The sequence below is a fragment of the Micropterus salmoides genome, unplaced genomic scaffold (assembly GCF_014851395.1).
Source record: "Micropterus salmoides isolate LMB-PRFRI ecotype aquatic unplaced genomic scaffold, ASM1485139v1 Ms_hic_scaffold_3, whole genome shotgun sequence".
Lineage (NCBI taxonomy): Eukaryota > Metazoa > Chordata > Actinopteri > Centrarchiformes > Centrarchidae > Micropterus > Micropterus salmoides.
This window is the reverse complement of record NW_024042261.1, coordinates 6,427,789-6,445,848: the sequence shown is the minus strand read 5'-3', so window position 1 is coordinate 6,445,848 and position 18,060 is coordinate 6,427,789. Positions and strand designations below refer to the sequence as shown.

The 18,060-nt window shown below is 40.0% G+C and overlaps 1 protein-coding gene across 1 annotated transcript; it reads right to left on the bottom strand.

The window, feature by feature from the left end:
* Positions 1 to 301: 301 nt before the first annotated feature.
* appbp2 (amyloid beta precursor protein (cytoplasmic tail) binding protein 2) lies at positions 302 to 16,769 on the bottom strand. Its single transcript, XM_038693750.1, has 13 exons — positions 16,373 to 16,769; positions 12,441 to 12,529; positions 12,032 to 12,183; positions 11,364 to 11,487; positions 8,510 to 8,678; positions 8,269 to 8,358; positions 8,080 to 8,147; positions 7,886 to 7,991; positions 7,644 to 7,768; positions 7,133 to 7,218; positions 6,371 to 6,561; positions 5,340 to 5,505; positions 302 to 4,097 (listed from the first exon to the last, which is right to left on the bottom strand). The coding sequence occupies exons 1-13, from the start codon at positions 16,508 to 16,510 to the stop codon at positions 3,835 to 3,837; spliced, it is 1,767 nt and encodes a 588-aa protein (XP_038549678.1). The 5' UTR covers positions 16,511 to 16,769; the 3' UTR covers positions 302 to 3,834.
* Positions 16,770 to 18,060: the final 1,291 nt, after the last annotated feature.

Here is an 18,060-nt window from a genome sequence, read left to right as displayed (position 1 = left end):
AGCATTATGATTTCCATGAATTGAAATAAGTGGTCCAAACCATGAAAAATAATCCCAGACAGTAAGTACCCATGAGTAGCGTTGGCTGTATAGTGTATCTGAAACAGGTTATAATGAACATGTATCGAATGAATCGATCACTAAAGATCCTCTAATAAAGGATGGAGACGGGTTGTGATACAAAATATATTTAATATTTAGTACCATCAGCTGTTCTTGTATGACTGGGCATGTTTCATTCCACTGGGATGGGAATAAATTCTAGTTTTGGGATGAACACAAGAGTGAAATGCATGGGGAGTTTGTGATCAATGATATACCTTTTAATGTTTTGCAGCTAACAGTGAAGCAGCAACAGGACAACAGTGAAACATCCCCTCATCACATTTGGTGTCAATCCTTTGAACACGTATGAGAGAAACTTGGCTGTCAGAGAGATCACAGCTTTTATCTTTAACTTTGACCATCTTTCCCAGCATGCCCATGCCCTTCGACCCTCCAGCAATGACACTATGACAATCCCTTTCAGAAATCAGTAGATCACAATGACTACCAGTAGGTACTGTCAAATCAAACCTTGTCTGTAGGTCAACTGGTTTCTTAGGGGCAGAGTTACAAGAAAACATCCTAAAACACTCCAACACCGTTTTTTAAAAGAAGCACATTTCTGGCTCCATTTATGATTTTTTTTTTTTTTGGCCAAACAGACAATTTGACATCACAGCCAGTGCTGGAGCTGGAGTTTGGACAGGAAACGCTTCATGTCAAAATCAGTGAAAAAGAGCCTTATCTAGAATTTTCACAGGTGGTACAGAGAAAAATCCATTGCAGAAAACACAGAAATTGCTTGCCAGTGCCTCCAAAACAGTAGCCCTAATAGACCAGAATGCAATTCAACAGGACAAGTGACCTTCACTTAAAAGCAGTCAGTATAACTGGAGGGAAGAACAAAATAAATCCTGGGATGAATTAAATCATATCCAACAGTGTAGGATTTTTCCATTCAATATTTGCGATTATTCACTCTGTAGGACAAGAGGATATGTATTTACCAGCCTCTACTGTAACATACTGTTTTCTGCAAATGATCCAAATCTAGTCGTTTGTCTTTCTATAGAGCTGCTTGGAAATAGCGACCGTAGGTAACATTCATTTCCACGTCTGTCCTAGGAGAATGTTCTGTCTCCCAGAAAGAGGGGGCACCTGTCGAAGCACCAAGAGCGCAGCTGAGCGTCCTTTTAAGGGGGCTAAGGCTGGACCTCCTCAGCTAGAGCCACTCACATCACTGCTAGAGAGGGAGGCGTCCGACAGCACTGAAGCAACAGCAAGGCAAAGCTCATTTTCTTCATTCACAAAAAAAAAAAAAAAGGAAAAGAAAAAAATATATAAAGGCATCGCATTTTCAGTTACGTTACAGATATCAGAATTTGTTTTAAAGCAGGACTCTTTCACATTTTTCATCAGTGAGATTTCAGCGCAAACTCTCATCAGTTATTTCACTACAAAGATACAAATGTCTTGCTTGTCTCAAGTCATCCATGACCACAAAGCTCCAACTCTCATTTAAAGGGTCAGTTCACCCAGACTATGAGAAAAACTACTTCTCACTTACCTCTCATGGTATATACCCATGCAGATAGTTTTGGTTTGATCTACCCAGGTTCAGAGATAACTATCTCTAACATTTCAGCTTCCACCCCGATATAATTCTAGTGAATGGAATTTCTTCTCCAATACTGAAAAATTACATAAAAGGAAACAACAATAATTCCTTCTGTGCCCCCATTTCTCCCGTTTTCCAAGGGACTACTTTTTTCAGTTCCAATGGCACCGTCTGCAAGGCTAGATACCACCAAATAAAACGTTGTAAGGTACAGTCAGGTAAATCCACCTGGCCGGTAAACTGGCCGGTATTAGTTTGTTGCAGATATATCTGTATATATACACACAATGTGTATACAACGCCTAATAAATCACAAGGTCAGCAGAGAAATGCCAAAGATAATTTCGAGATAATTCAGACAGTTTGTACACCAGAGAGCACATTTTTACACTTCAAAGTAACTGTAAGTATGCATCTTGGTCCCACTGTTAGGTTTGGACGTGTGTTTATGTAAAAAGATGAATAGCTGCACTAGAGGTAAGTGAAGTACATCGTTTTTTTGACCTATTCCTTTAAAAGTGCTGCATGTGACTGGAAAAAGAAAGGAAAGATTTGGCATTAGGGCATTGCCACTGAGTTGCAACAATGTGACCATCAGAGCGTTAACATTTTAAAAACATGTCACTGGTTCAGGGTGCTTCATTGTGAATAAAGACAAGAACCTTTGGAAGCAAGATAGTTCAACTCTATAGTGAAACAACTGATGGGATATTGTAAAAAACAAAATAAAACAATCTGGAACTTTGCTTTAATGGGTATCTGACAGGAAGGAGTGGAGAGGAAAGGCCAGATGCACAGGTAAACAGGCTGGCAACACATGCATTCACACTCTCACAAATAAACATTGGTCCCCACTGTAGTGCCCTTAAGGGTATAATTGTTCATTTAGCACTTAAATGTATGGGTCCGTCTACAGACAGATAACTGCAAGCTGGTGTAAGGCTGGTAATCATCAGCAGAGCACTTGGGCACCCAGAGTTTTATCTCTGCGTGCTGACTGACACACACACTAACACACACACACACACACACACACACACAAACATGTGAAGCCACACCTTAAGATAAACAAATAAAGGGAGGCTAATAAGCCTCTGTCCATGTAGCATCTTCCTCTTTTCACTCCTATCCATGTCCCTTCTTCTGAAGTAATAGCGTGAGCAGTTTCCTTCAAAGTCATGGCCACTCAGTAAGAAAAGCATAAACAAAGGGCTACATAAACATACACTTTTGCATATAAATTATTGGCATTTCAATCATCAATCTAAGTCAGTACTAAGCTGGAAAACAAGATAAAATAAACTGAAAACAAGGCCTGCGAAGCCTTTTATGTGTGTAACAATATACCCACTGGTTCAACACATTCCACTGTTTGTAATCTCTCTCCACCAAGTACTTCAAAACAGGAGGTTTCTTAGGGTCCACTTTCATTTCTTTGCAAAGACAAAAACAAAACAAAAAGAAGAAGCCTTCAACTGAAACTTAAGTGTACAATCTGCTGTATTATTTTACTGTACAAGTGTCAAAAATATCTGACAATTTGCCATCTCTGATCCGCCAAGTGATGACGTTGATGGATGTGTTTTAAAGACGTATTTCACAGATGTGTGTGGGGTCCAGATACTGTCATGTACATAGCCCTGGAGAACATGGTTTTCATCTGTGATGAGTCTCATGGGATTCAGAGCTACACTGGTTCAAATACAAAAGCAAAAATGTTCTCCGATTCCAAACTGAAAAGAAAAAGGTGAGTGAGACAAGAGGAGAGGTCATTTGTCATCCTTACAGGACGTTTGAGTTTTTTATTTTTCACCCCGCCACCCCTCCTCTCAGTCGTGTGTCCTCTTTCTCTTGGAGAAATGCAGTCTTCTCTGTGGGGTGAAGCTGCATCCGGTCTGGAGTTGCATCTTGGTGGATTGTGTGGGTGTCGATGAGGTTTGATAACGGTGTCTTCTCTATTTTTTTTATTCCACAACTAAATGTGTGTGTATGTCTGTGTGTGTACTGGCAGCTGCAGTGACTATAAAACCACTGACCTGCCGTGATGCTTGAATTTTCTGTGTATTACTAATTAACTGTGTGCAACTGAAGCATCACATTTGGGCTCATTATGCGTCCTTACCAGGCTAAAGCCCACTTGTCTTTTTTCCCCCCGCTCTTCCCTCATAAAATCAGCCAAGACAGGGGCGGGTGGGGCCCAGGCTCTGAGCCAATAGGAAAGCTTGTACCACCTCCTGGGTCTGCTGGGGAGTAGTGTTGACGTCCTCCAGGGCATCTGCCACGGCAAACTGCCGGTCCCTCAGCCTGTTCCAGTTGGACAGTACGTTGTGGTATTCAAACACCTTCTCGTAGTTTCCCACTGAGTTGTAGAGTTTGATCAAGCCTCTGTAGTCGTACTCCAGTCCGCTGTAACCCTCTCCAAACAGCTTTTTACCTGTGAGGCCACCGAGAAAAAACAAAAAACAAAAATTTAAAATCACAAACCGTGTTTGTTATCATTCTAAATTTGTCAATTGAGTGAAAACAAGTTGTCAGCTATTCTGATAATCGATTAATTGCTTAAATCAGTTTTTGAGCAAAAATTTATTCAGTGGAAAATTCAGGCAAACATTTCACTGTTTGTTTCAGCATGTGAGAATATACTGCTTTTCCTCATCTTACATATAGTACATTGATGTAGACTTTGGGTTTTAAACATCAACTTGAACTCTAGAAAACAGTCAGTACATTGTTCTGAATAAATAATGAAAATAATGGCTCAATGCGCCCCTAAATCGCTCCATTTTAATCACAAGATAATTAGGTTGCAAATGGCTTATCTAATGCCCCACCATGACATATTAAGCCTTGGACCGACAGTAAGCATTACAGGCTGGTGTCAACAAGAGAGACCAAATCAGTCCGACTCATCTGCCAGCTTTTGCTCAGAAATCAGTTAATTTTCGGGGCAGCACCCCTGGGTGCAGATGAGAAGAACACTTTTTTTTCTGGAATCCCTGAGACACAGGAGTGACCACAGTCCTGTTTTACAAAGGCGATCAGAAGGCCATGCCGCTATTGATGGGTTTAACCTAGGCATTCTTGTATCTAGAAGCAGGCATAAATCACCATGGTGATTGGTTATGCTGAATGGCTAACCTGCTGTGAAGAACATTTACAATGAAGTGAGTAAAGTAAGTTACTTAAAGTAATTTTTTTAGAGATGCACCAATTGTAATTATCTTGGCTGATTCTAATTGTTTAAAGGCTGACCTGCCAATTCTGATTTTGGCTGATTCTGTTTTCTGGAACTATAACTGACAGCATACACACACGTTTTTAAACTTTTCTTTAACCCCAATTAGTAGCAGCAAACACAAGTTAAGTCTGTGTACAGTGATTACAAATGACGTCTTCACAGGGAAGAACCTCCACACAGACGACTTGTTTTAGCACGTTTGTGTGTGCGTCTCAGTAGTCGGTTACTGTCTGTGCCACTGTGCACATGACTTAAACCATAGTGCGATGCAGCACGTGTGTAAATCTGACCGGCACATGATCTGATATGTGAGACTGATGGGCCCCGCTGAAAACTGGCCGATCGGTGCATCTCAAGTTTTTTTACTTTGTTAAAACCAGAAAGATATAAAGTGACATCAAGTTTGAGTGACCCATCTATCACATCCCACTGTCTGACCGATAGCGATGGAGCGCAGGTAGAGCCGCTCTGCATCTTCATACTGGTTCATGTCGTAGTTGTAGAGGGAAGCCAGGTGACCCACAGACAGAGCCACTTCGTAGTCTTCGTGGCCCAGAAGCTGCTCCTTGATCTGGATGGCTTTGATGTGCATCTCCTCTGCCTCCTGGTTACATGGACACCCATAAAATCAGACACAAACACAAATAAAGATGCAATGCCAAAATATTAAGACAATGCAAGAAAAGGATTTTTTTCCTAGTATTTTTGCAGCTTCCTATTGAGAATCTTATACATAATTTAAAAAATTGGCCTACACAGGCTCTCAGCTCTGATTCTTGAATTTCCCCCAGAATTACAGCTGATGAAACACAGAGTTGGCGACTGCAGTTGATAGCCTCGAAAACCCAGGCGTTTTCTAACATTAATTTAGCTCTTCTTATTAGCTAGGCTCCTTACATGCTCACTAATAACTTTTTTAAGCTGGGTCTCTGACATTGAAAGCGTTCTGTTGGATTTGTGCAGCTGTGTTCATGAGGGAGAGGGAGAGAGAGCGAAAGAGAGAGGGACGAGCGAGAGGATGTGCTGCGCTCTGCAATCAAATATGACAAAAAACTAAAATAAATCTGTGGCAAATCTGTAGCATTGATATTGTGGCGGGCCGCCACAAATAAATGAACATATGGGAAACACTGGGCTATCTTGTAGAAGACTGGTGTGTCATTTTACATTTAGTTTTTTAAGTTTTATTTGTACATATTGTTCAACTTGACGTATGAGTTTTGAAAATGTGGCAGTATGGCATGATATGTTGTGGAATTTTGATCAGGTTTTTTACATTATACATGAGATTATCATTATTTAACTTTATATGGCAAGACACAACTGGCAAAAGCTAATTAATACTTCCATTATATCCAGTCAGAATGATAAAACTATCAGATGAGTTGGTGAGGATGATCACAGACCATCTTGCATCATCATCCGTGTGTGCACATACATATACACCCACACACAGACATTTCAATCACCTTGAACTTCCTCATGGACTGGTAGAGTCGTCCTAGGTTGCCATAGTGTTTGGCTGTCTGGACGTTGAACTCTCCGAAGGCCTTCTTGGCCAGCTGCAATGAGGAAAGATGAAGGTCATGCGCCTCCTGCAGAAGGCGCTCTTCTGTCTCCTTATTGTGGCAGTCGATAGCTATTTCCTCCAGAATCAAAGCTGAGGGAAATAAAGGACGATGAAGCACATGTTAAGATGCCTGCCTATCATTTTTGTGACATGTGAAAATCACCAGTCTCTGAAATATAAACATCATTTCACTTTTACCTTCTTAACCCCTAAAGAGGAAACATTCTGTAGCTACTGACTGATACTACAACAAACATGGACTTTTACTCAATAGGCGAAAAGGTTTTTCATATTAAGAGACCTTTTTTGTTATTAAAGTAAACTTGAGGAATGTGAAAATACTGCCCCCAGGAAACAAAATCATTAATATTACATGCAAACATGTTTCAGTTTAGATGCCATTTACCAGACATGCATACCAGACATCTTCTAAACTTCCTTTGGGCTAATGTTTCTTTTGATTTGGGCACCTTGGAGAAACTGTAAAGACCTGAATCTGTACAGATAAAAATATCTAAGATAATACACAATATAAGGCACAAGGATAATGGAATTTAGCTACATCCCATTATCCTTGTTTTAAGAGTGCCAGTCTGATATTCCCCACTGTACTCTCCACACAGTGGACAGAAGCCCAATATCTCAAGGAAACATGCCTTACCTTTGACTCTCTTGGAGGAGGCCAGCAGCAGATGGTCCTCAGGCAGAATGTGAGTGATGATGTCTATTGCACGTTCTGCATGGAATCTGAGAGACAAACACATCAGCTGACCCAAACATATCATGCAACTCAGACTTGGCTGCAAACTGTAAACACTTCCAAGAAAGTCACGTGTTTCCCTTGAAGAAAGTTGTTTTGAAGCTCTGATCAGGGTTAGAGAGGTCAGAGCATTACCCAATTTTGAATCAGGCTCCTTTGTATAGAGGAAGAAGTGTCAGGGGAAACATTTTCCACTCAGCTACGTGTCACTTTGCCATCACAACACTGTGTCTAAAATGATCAGTGCTTTTTAATGTATGTTAAGGGCACACAAAGCATGCAGCACATAAACATACCAGTACAGTAGAAAAAAGACCATCACAGTATAAGCTGTGACCATATGTCTAGTGTAATTAGCTGGCTGGTCTAGGAATAGTCCTGAGTAAAAGGACTCAGTCCAGAGTGTACTCACAGTGCGTTGTCAAATTTCCCCGAGCTGTACTGGTGCACGTATGAGGAGTAGGCCAAGTCTTCATGGGCTGTGGCAACGTGGATGTTCTTCCCCCCGAACACAGACTGTCGGATATCCAGCGCTGTCTGGAATTTTGTATAGAAAGAAAGGATTTTAAATAAATATAAATAAAATGCCACGTTTTTTTAATGGAAATGAGGACATGAAAACATGTACACATCGTTGCCAATCACTCTACTTACCTGGTAAATAGCAACTGATTGGCATATGTTGTCTACATTTAATAAGTAAAATCCGTAATCTAGCAGCGTGTCGGAGTACTTGGGATGCTTGTGTCCAAAATGTTCTCTGTGAAACACAATACACTAGATCAGAATCCATGATAACAAAAGGGAGAAAGAATCATGTTGAGTCCATATAAGACACAGCAGGTTACCTTGCTAGAAACACTGCATGTTTGATCAGCTGCTCTGCTTTTCTGAACTCTCTCTTCACCACGCAGGCCTGCAGTGGAAAGACAAGTCAAAATTTACAGTCAGGTCTGCTGCTCCGTAGATACATTCTGCAAAGACAGTGTACCCATAATAACACACATACAAAAAATGTAATACAGAACATAGCTGACCTTGGAGGCTTGCCGGAGGACATCAACCACTACTTTGACAGGCAGCCCTGGAGTAATTTCCTTCATAGCCTCTATACACCACCTGTATGCCTGGAAAATGCAGCAAACAGACAGTCGGTTAAACTTGTTGTTTTGTCTGTATATTTTTATTCAACAACTAAAAGCACTTGTCTTTATTGTCTATAATTTACAAGAGAGATGTGATCGAATTTCTCAGTCACTGGGGGTCAGACACACATACCTCATCATAGTGGCTTTTGGCGAAGAGCAAGGCACAAAGCTCGCCGTATAGCGCTGCCTTGTTGGCCTGGTGGCCATGTTTGGCTAGTTTGTCCATGTAAGACTGAGCAAGCTTGAAGGTCTCCTCCCCCAGGTGGTACTTACAGTTGCCGTTACGGACATGAAGCAGCCTGTAGAGACAAGAGAGCATAACTTAACAATCTCAAGTGTGTCTTATCTAATTGATTTTCAGACATAAAAACAGACACTTTTGAGGAGGCTTTCTGATTAAGTCATTATTGTCATATTATAATACATACTGTGCTATAAAAACCAAGGTAGCAAAGCAACAGTGACACAAACTGTGGTTTTGTTTTTACCAATCACTATGGATTCCAAAGACCAACTTGGTGAACTCCTCTTCTGTAAGGCTGCTACTAAAACCTTTTCATTGATTAACCTATATTTTCCTGATTTTTTTTATAGTGATGGGCATTTCTGTTGGATAGTTGACCAAAAAAAAGTTGATTATCAAAATAGGCATCACAGTTTAATTAATTTTCTGTCAATGTTAAATGACTCGTTCTTTTGGCACTTATCAATAGTACTAGAATCTGCAGAGAGGCAAAGTGAAGCTGGCCCTCTGATTACAATGTGTCCTTTCACGTAAAACAATATCTTGGAAGTGGGAGGAAAATTATCTGCAGTGTGACAATTTATTGACCTCAATTAGAGAAATGTTCTGATATCCACTGGGCTGCAGAAACGAAAAGGTGCAATAAAGACAGAACTAGAACAGATGCCCTCCTATATGAGCTGTTTGATGCCACCATTTTGAACATGAGCATGGCTAACCTGGTAAAAACTTTCCATTAACCGCAGCCTTAAAAATGAAGAAAACTTTGTGTTTCATCTCTGGATCACAGTAGTTCTGACCTAATGCAACTACAACTCTGATCAAACTTGTAAATGGAAAATTGAAATATCGCTGATCGCCAATCAGAAGAGTCGATCAGACAAGGCTCAAAACCAAAAACATTGGTGTATTTTTTGGCCGATTTATAAAACTGCTGATGAAGAAAGTCACCAGAGCAAACATTCAGAAAGAGAGACAGGTGTAAGTGTGTATGTCAGAACTGAAGGGGAAAGCAAGGTGAGCAAATTAAAGTAGTTTGTGAGTAAATACTAAAATAAAGGTGGAGAATTAAGCAGAATTAGAAATAGAAATATCCTGTTTACTTAAGTAATTATCTAACTGCATATTACTCAAGTGATGGAATAAATCCATGTCATGACCGTTTTAAGTTTTAAGTCAAGTACTTCAGTAAAATACTGATTCTGCAGTTGAGGGAAAGGGCTGACATACAGTGATTACATCACCCTGTGTTCCAACAATCCTTCTGAATAAAGGAAGAAAGATTTTTAAAATAGTTTAGAATAATGGATAAATTTAGTTGTTAAATTAACTGAAATAATAATCGTTACATTAATCAATTAAAAAAATAATTGTGAAGTGCAGCCCTACAATGTTTTTAAGAATAGTTAAAACAATAATTAAATAAAGCTTCAAATAGACCCCGTGATCACTATCATTAGATGCTGCTTCCAGTGATCGATGATTTGCCCCAAGAATCCCGATATGAGCACCCTTAATTGATAGTCGTCATTTCTACAGGTGAAGCTGAACCACCTGTGAGATGCATTCGATGTGTAGCAGTGTGTGAACTGGAAAGGAATTCTTGGTAAATATTAGGGGAGTGGAAAATAATTGACTCTTAGATGCATCGCGATGCGGACTTGGATTCTAAATTAACTCACAAATGTCAATAATCGATTATCTAGAGGTTAATTGATAACGTAATGTTGACGTAAAAGTAAAAGTATGGTGGAACTTGGAAATGCGGGAAGTGCAGCTCCGGACTGTCTGCGGTGTGCACAAAACAGAGACGTGTCCTCCCTGTTCGGCACAGACAGGCAGCTGTTGAATAACTGCCGCTGCTGCCAACACTAATGATTTTCCCCCGCACACTGTGCAGCACGGTAACGCTTAGCTAGCATCCTCTCCTCATTCGTCAAAGGATAGCTACGTGTCAGGCGGCAGTAGGTGACAGTGAAAGCGAGCAGAGCAGAGGGAAACATGAGTGCTAGGTTTCAGTCTGGCAGTAAATGTACAGTGTAGGTCACAGCGTGTGCCTTAATTAAAGTGTTGTTTTCCAACTGCTGGAAAAGTTAAGGCAGTTAGCGCTAGCTAACACCTCTTCTGACTGCAGTCAGGAACCTGAGCAGGACGTTTTTGGCTGCTAGTTCAAGTTCATTTGTTGTCATTCATCCACATATTGAGTACACAAAGGAACGAAAAGCTGTTTCTCAAGGCCCATGACAATTTCAGACCCCTCCATGATTTCTAAGTGGGAGAACTTGCAAAATAGCAGGGTGTTCAAATACTTATTTTCCTCACTGTATATTATATAGGCAGCATGAACGTGGATTGGCTGGAGCATTGTAAAGTGTGTAGTTTAACCCCTATCTGACTCTACTAATAACAGCAGCATCAGAAATGACAATAGCAGCAACAGAGGTCAGTAATAATGCTGCAACAATGTAATCATTTTATGTAACTTTAGCTACATTTTTATGAAGTAACATTAAATAGCTGGATTTCATTACTACCTACGTAGTTGGATTGTTACAAATACTTTGTTTTACAATTGCATCATAGCCTCATAATCGTAATGAGGTGCCTAGAAATTCCCACCCCTAGGGGTGACGTATCGTGATATCGACAGGATAATCGAATCAAATCTTGGGACCAGTGAAGATGCACATCTCTAGTAAATATAACCATATACAGAACATCCACAGTTTTCAACACTGACCTGACACAACATTCTACAGCCCGGAAGCAGTGGAGGACCTCACTGTGAAGTGTGCAAAGCTGCAGGCACGACAGAAACACCTTCTCTGCATCTCCATACCATCCCGCATCAGACAAGAAGCCACCTAGAATCAAAAGACATCAGATTACTCGAGCTAAAAGATGTGCCTTTGGTTCATCTTTGAAAGACAGCTTTCACATAAAAAAAAAAACAAACAGCTGTGGAGTCGAGTTCCGGCATGTTTACCACAAAGTTAATGGTTATATAACATACTGGCTGACCATTTTACATGTAATGTCTTAGGTTAGATAATGCCACCACCATCTATGAGCCCGTGATATTGATTTATCCTCAGTTATTATTTCATGTCAATGAAAATGTGTCACAAGTCGTCATACTTCACAGTGTGTCCACAGTAGTAATAAATGTGGTATAATTAGATTACATTAGATACATTTTAAATGACTAAAATGATTATAGACTGCTGGCAATGAACCAAACTATCACTGATCCCTGATGTATTTTTCCTATCAGCTAAAGCTATGATAACATCAGTGGGAGGAATTATTAGTCTCAACTTATTCACTCATTGTTTATCTTTTCCTTTTACGTCCAGACTATCTCAGAGTGTCTGTGTGAAACCATCCGTCCCCTACCCCACCATTTACCCAGCACAAAGCCGAACTGGATGGCCTTCTCTTTGACATGGGCGTCGGACTCTGCGATGTAGGAGCAGCGGCGGCTAAAGGAGTTTGCCAGAACGGAGGCCACTTTTACACCGTGGTCCATTAGGGCCTGAAAGCAGTGGTGCAGGAGGTGTCTGCAGTGAGGAGGACAAAGGAATGGACCATGTAAGAGGAAGGCATAAGTATTGGGTGATGATTAATATAATTGTTACATTTAAGCCTTTATTAAAAAAGACGCAATGAATGCAGTTTTCAGCACATACAGCCTAAATTGCTCTGATAACCATCTGCTTAAGGGACCAAAGTCTCCAGAACCATTTGTAAAACAGTTGAAGGGTCAACATGGATGGTGTGAGGTTTCAGGCAAAGCTTAGACCCAATATGTTCTTACCTTTTATCTGAAGCCCGCAGTACTTTAGCAAACACCTCCAGCTCACAGAACTCTCCTCCCAGCTGGCAGAGGCGGCCCTGCTGGTAAAGCTGAGAGACACAGAGATGGAGGAATAAGTGAGCATGGAGACTCGCTGACAACAACACAGATTGTCAGCTCTTCCATTAGGAGCACAATGTTGCATCTAAAGGTGATAACTGGTCTGACTACTAATGTGCAGGTGGGAACAGAACGTCTTAGCAGAAGGGTACAGAAAGGCCCATCTGTGACTACAAAAGGTAGAGCTTCTGTCCTATTTTTAATCGTAGGCTCTATTATGGGTATGACAGTGATGCTTTAAAAATACTGTCTGCTGTACAGGAGCTGAAACTAAAAACATTTGCTGATGTCTAGTCTGTCATCAAAATGCACTGAGCTGGAAGTTGTTCTCCATGGTGGGGGTCTATGAGGGATTGAAGACTTCTCATCCAACACTACTAACAGGCTGATGATGTGTTCAATACTTTGGTTTATGACCAAATACATGTAAAACTAATGACATTCCCACCAGTCACCACATGTCGTTTTCTATGCGTTCAATGCAAATTAGCAAACGTTAGCATGCTAACATGCTAAACTAAGATGATGCTCACGGGAAACATTAGCAGGTTAGAATTAGTCAATGTGAGCAAGTTAGCACGCTGGTATTAGCGTTGAGCTTAAAGCACCACAGTCACTGCTAACCATTGGTAACCTGCAGAGGCCTAAAGAAAGACATGTTACTATTGTGATACATGGTTATTATGCTTAAAGGGAAACAGAAATAAACTCTCAAGACTCTTATTCGGTGTTATTAAATTTAGAGTTGATAGCCATTTCAGAAATAATTTAATATTTATGTTTACTTTATTAATAACATTAATTAAAACAAATTGCTTTCTTCATATCACAGCCCCAGACTAAAACCATGTAGTTGCAGACGCTCTCATGTTAGATGTTAGCATATACAAACAGAAACGTTAAGTTGATGTGTTCGCTTGCAGTGCATCTCTAGCCGGTCTGTCTCGCTAACCTAGCTAGGATGCTCGTCTCTTGGTCTATCTGCATCTTGCTTGATAGCCACTTCAAGCACTGTGTTCTCTGACTTTGTGCCTGACACAAGGGGGAGTGAAATACTATTTATTATGTTTGATAAACGACAATGGTATAAACTGCAGCTTGAAAAATTGAATTACACGTGTGTGAACATGTTTTCATATGCAACACCAAATGAAACTCCAACAGCAACCTCTGTGGGAACCAGTCAGGACAATACATGGGCATGATGGCACACCTAATATTTTAATACAAGACAGGTTATCTAGTCTCATAGTCATTGTTAGTTACTCTGGACTAATGCAAGATGAAAAGCGATGGACTAAAGGTGACTATAGAAGAATTACTGAATTTGATTGACTGGACTAATTACCAGGCAGCAGAGCCAAAAGCTCAGTGTTGTACAATTTCCTACATTTTATATTTTCTACAATTTCTTATTTGTTAATTTTAATAATCACTTTCAAGATTCTATAGAAAATATTCTATTCAATTAATATTGTTTGTTTAGACCTCATTCTGTTCTGTAGAGGTGTACTTATTCTTAGACTGACAGATTGAGCAAACTGTTTTAGAGGAGGGAGGATTGAGGTGTGAGCACGGAGGTGTCAGGTGTGACTGTGTGGCAATATGAAATGGTTTGGCTCGTGGGTAAGGTAGGAGGGCCTCTCAGCAGAATAAGGGTCCCAGGAAGTTGCATGTTCATTTAAGCGGCGCTCTTAAACTTTGTGCTGGTGCTCCTCCTACGATTTTCAGTTGGAAACCCAGAGCTACTAGTGGAAAACGTTTATCTGGAGCCCTGCATACTGTTTGTAGGATCAGATTTTCTGTGACAATCATTGTAAATGACTCGCCACGTTGTCAAAACTGGTTTTATGATCCTCCTCTGAATCCAAATCAGAGGTGAATGTGTGGACATGTCCCATGACAGTTGAAAAACTAATGAGCCTTAATAACTGGAAACACCTGTTTAAGAACATCAGGTGCACGTGATTTATGGTACTCCGTACTAACCATCTGACAGAGTATCATGACAAATGCAGCCAGCTAGCATCATATTAATGCACCGCCTTAAAAATATTACAAAGTGGTTTTTGAAATAATGACTTTTCCAAAGGCCAGTTTTGACAGGCCCAATAGTAATGAATGTATATTTAGAACTTAGTTGGAAGAGTTTTATTCCAACATCCAGTCGTGGGAATGTAACGGTGTCTTGCAATGGGCATCTATACAATCTACATTCTTTTTAGAGAATTACTTAATAGCTTTTAAAGCATTCGCGCTCTACACTTTAAATTTTTGTTTATTTTCAGGAGATCATAATCAGTGCTTTGACTGGGCCTGTACACACTGATATGGCATAAAAGGACTTTGGATTTTTATATTCACGGAAATCTCTCTCTTTCACCTTTGTAAATAAGCGTTGAGAGGAGGCAGAATGTAATGCTGCCCTCCAGCTGCCTGAAGGTGATGATACATGGGGCAACTTTTTGAGCAATGCTGCTGGGCAGTCTTGCTGGTGCCAAATCCGACTATGTTTTGAACGGATAGTGGAGGGGCGGGGTGGTGGGGGAAGGGGATTATGATAGCAATTTTTACTCATTACCATTGTTGGCAACATTGCCCAGCACCATTGCTCTAAAAGTTGCTCCACGTATCATCAGCTTGATAGGTGCAATATTTGATTCAGTCAACTGTTGGAAAAGATATATTTTTGTTTTTGCTGTTGCCACCATAATCTATTGTTGGTGAATAGTACCATTACACTACAGTACCAATGGGGCACAAATATAGTTTTGATGTTACCACCTGGTTTGCTGCAAGTTGTCCCACAGTGGATCACATCTACGGCATATGACAGACTATACCTTACAATGACTGACTCTATGACAACAAACTTAGAATGTAAAGTTACATTACTACAACCTACAGACTCAAAGGATCACCATAACTTAAAAGAACATGGGTTTTTACACATCAACATATGTATTAACAGTTTTAAATATTTTCCCACTTATTTTTTTAACTTAGCTGTTGAGAACAAAAATGGGATTACAAACATTAAAAGAAATGTGTTTTGGTGTCTGGTTAAGGATGAATATCTATCCAACCCCAGGTTCCAGGGTACATCATAAATGAGCATTAATCCAGTGAGCAGATCCTAGTGTATGTGACGGTATATAGGCAGGTATAGCTATCCAAAGGTTGAAGAAAAACAGGTGCCATATCGTAAGCGAGCTGTAATCATGACCTCAGTATTTCTAAAATTCTGGCTAAAGGTCTTGATTATGGTTCAAGAGCAGCGCGGTTTCCAAAGTGACACTGGATGGCAGAGAACAAAACGAGTTGTTTTAAACGTTACAATGTTTCGATATATTACTGTTTTGTGATTTCTGTCTATGGCTAAATGACAACTGACTGCTGAGTGTTGTGCTTGCCTGTATATAGGAAGGCTACGTTAAATAAAGTTAGTCAAAACACATTACTGACAACAACAAATAGACAAAGCACTGTTACGTTAGTTTCCATGACAAACTCTGACACAATTTACACGGCGACTAATGTAACGTTAATTAGCTAAAAGATAAATGTCGTGTATGGTTTCTAATTCAACAAACGTTCATTATACAGAGACCTATACATCCTAGGTTTCTTACTTTAGTAATATATAAGGCGGGGGTAACGTTAAGCTACCTGTGAGTTAGCTAAACCCGCAGTTATTTGTCTTCAACAGCTAACGCAACGTTATCGTGATTTAGCTAACGTTACTAGCAGCAATGTTAGAAGCAGATTACACAAACTCGTACAGTCTGGTGGATGTCAAGATATACCTAGGCCCCTTGGCTGGTAAATCTTACCTTATAATAGACATCGAACTGTATATTTTCTGGGAGCGAGCGTATGTCCCTTCTTGAACGGCTGTAGTTGTCCACCACAGCCGAGATAGCTGTGTTGTACAGTGTTTCTGGGATCCATTCGAGCTCCACCGCAGCCATATTGTTTTCCCTCTCCAAAAAAACCCCAGCAGCTACAGCCCTCCCCAACTCTCCCTACATTCGCTACCTCACTGCGATTAAAGCACTTCCTCCGGGAGTCCTCATATAACATTCGCTTCAAACTGAGGCCACAAATAACTGTACTACCGCTAATTTAACGTTACAATTCTAAGACCGCTGTTTAATTTCTATTTTCGCCTTCATCTCCAATTATTCGTCGACCCTTCAGCAGTTCCGTAGCCCGTCCCGACGCACGCAGACACTCACTGGCGCTGACGCAGTGACGTAATTGTGCGCTCGATGCATAGACTGTATATAAAAAGGGTCGATGCATAGACTTTATATAAAAAGGGTCGATGCATAGACTGTATATAAAAAGGGTCGATGCATAGACTTTATATAAAAAGGGTCGATGCATAGACTTTATATAAAAAGGGTCGATGCATAGACTGTACATAAAAAGGGTCGATGCAAAAACTCCCTTTTTATTCATATTTTGTACGCATTAGTAGGATGGAGGATGGTGTTCAGATTTACATAGTCTACACAAATGAAAATACTCTGTTACGGTGTTAATTCTCTAACTTTTGTGTTGTTTAAAGGTTTCTCTATAATAATGCCTTGCAGGAGGACCCCTGTCCGTCCAAAACGTATTGTCATCCCGAAATAGGCTAAATGAATTCTGATTTAAGTATCCTCAGTTGGATACTAATTTGGTTTAAAAACAAACTTATATACATAGAATAAACATATAAGAGATGTCATCATAATACAGTTGTAAAAAAGCTATAAAAGCACTAAGACTCCATCAGTCCTTTGTTAAAGTGTGTGTGCAATAGCAACTAGCCCTACAGCTCGTTTTAGAACCGCTGAGCTGAGGGAACAAATCATCTCAAATATCTGTTTGACTTGGCCCCACCAGGGAAAGTGTACCTCCTCCCTGAGGGATGGAGTCGAAACTCTGCATGTAGAGGGTGTTGAGGATCCACCGGGATGACCTGGCTCTAACTTGATATACATGGCTAAGATCATTCAAGTTGGTGCTAATGGTCTTTTGACAAAGTTTAACAATCTTTCCCTACCCATTTTTGTTAGCCATGCTGAGGATGCCAAACCAACAAATCATTGCAGGTTTAAACTCACTTGATAACGGATTAATAAACAAATCTGTCCTTAAAACCCCTCAGTCTGTCTCTGATTGGTCTTTTTGGGGATAGAGTCAGTGTTGACTGCTAGACCCAAAATTATGATACTAATTTAATGAAAATGAAATATTACCTTTAAATAAATAGCACATTTACCGTCTTAGGTTAGTATATGCTCTGTTACATTGTCCATCAGTAAATAAAATTAGATAAAAAACTTAAATGTAACATTATTCATATAAAATGTCACAGGAAACATATGTATTATTGTTTTATTTTAATCCAGAGAAAATAAAACAGCGAAATCTTTCAACATAACATGGGCTACAATACAAAAACTTTTCCTTTCTTTTTTCCAAAATATGTAATCAATCAATCAATCAATCAAAACTTTATTACAGACTC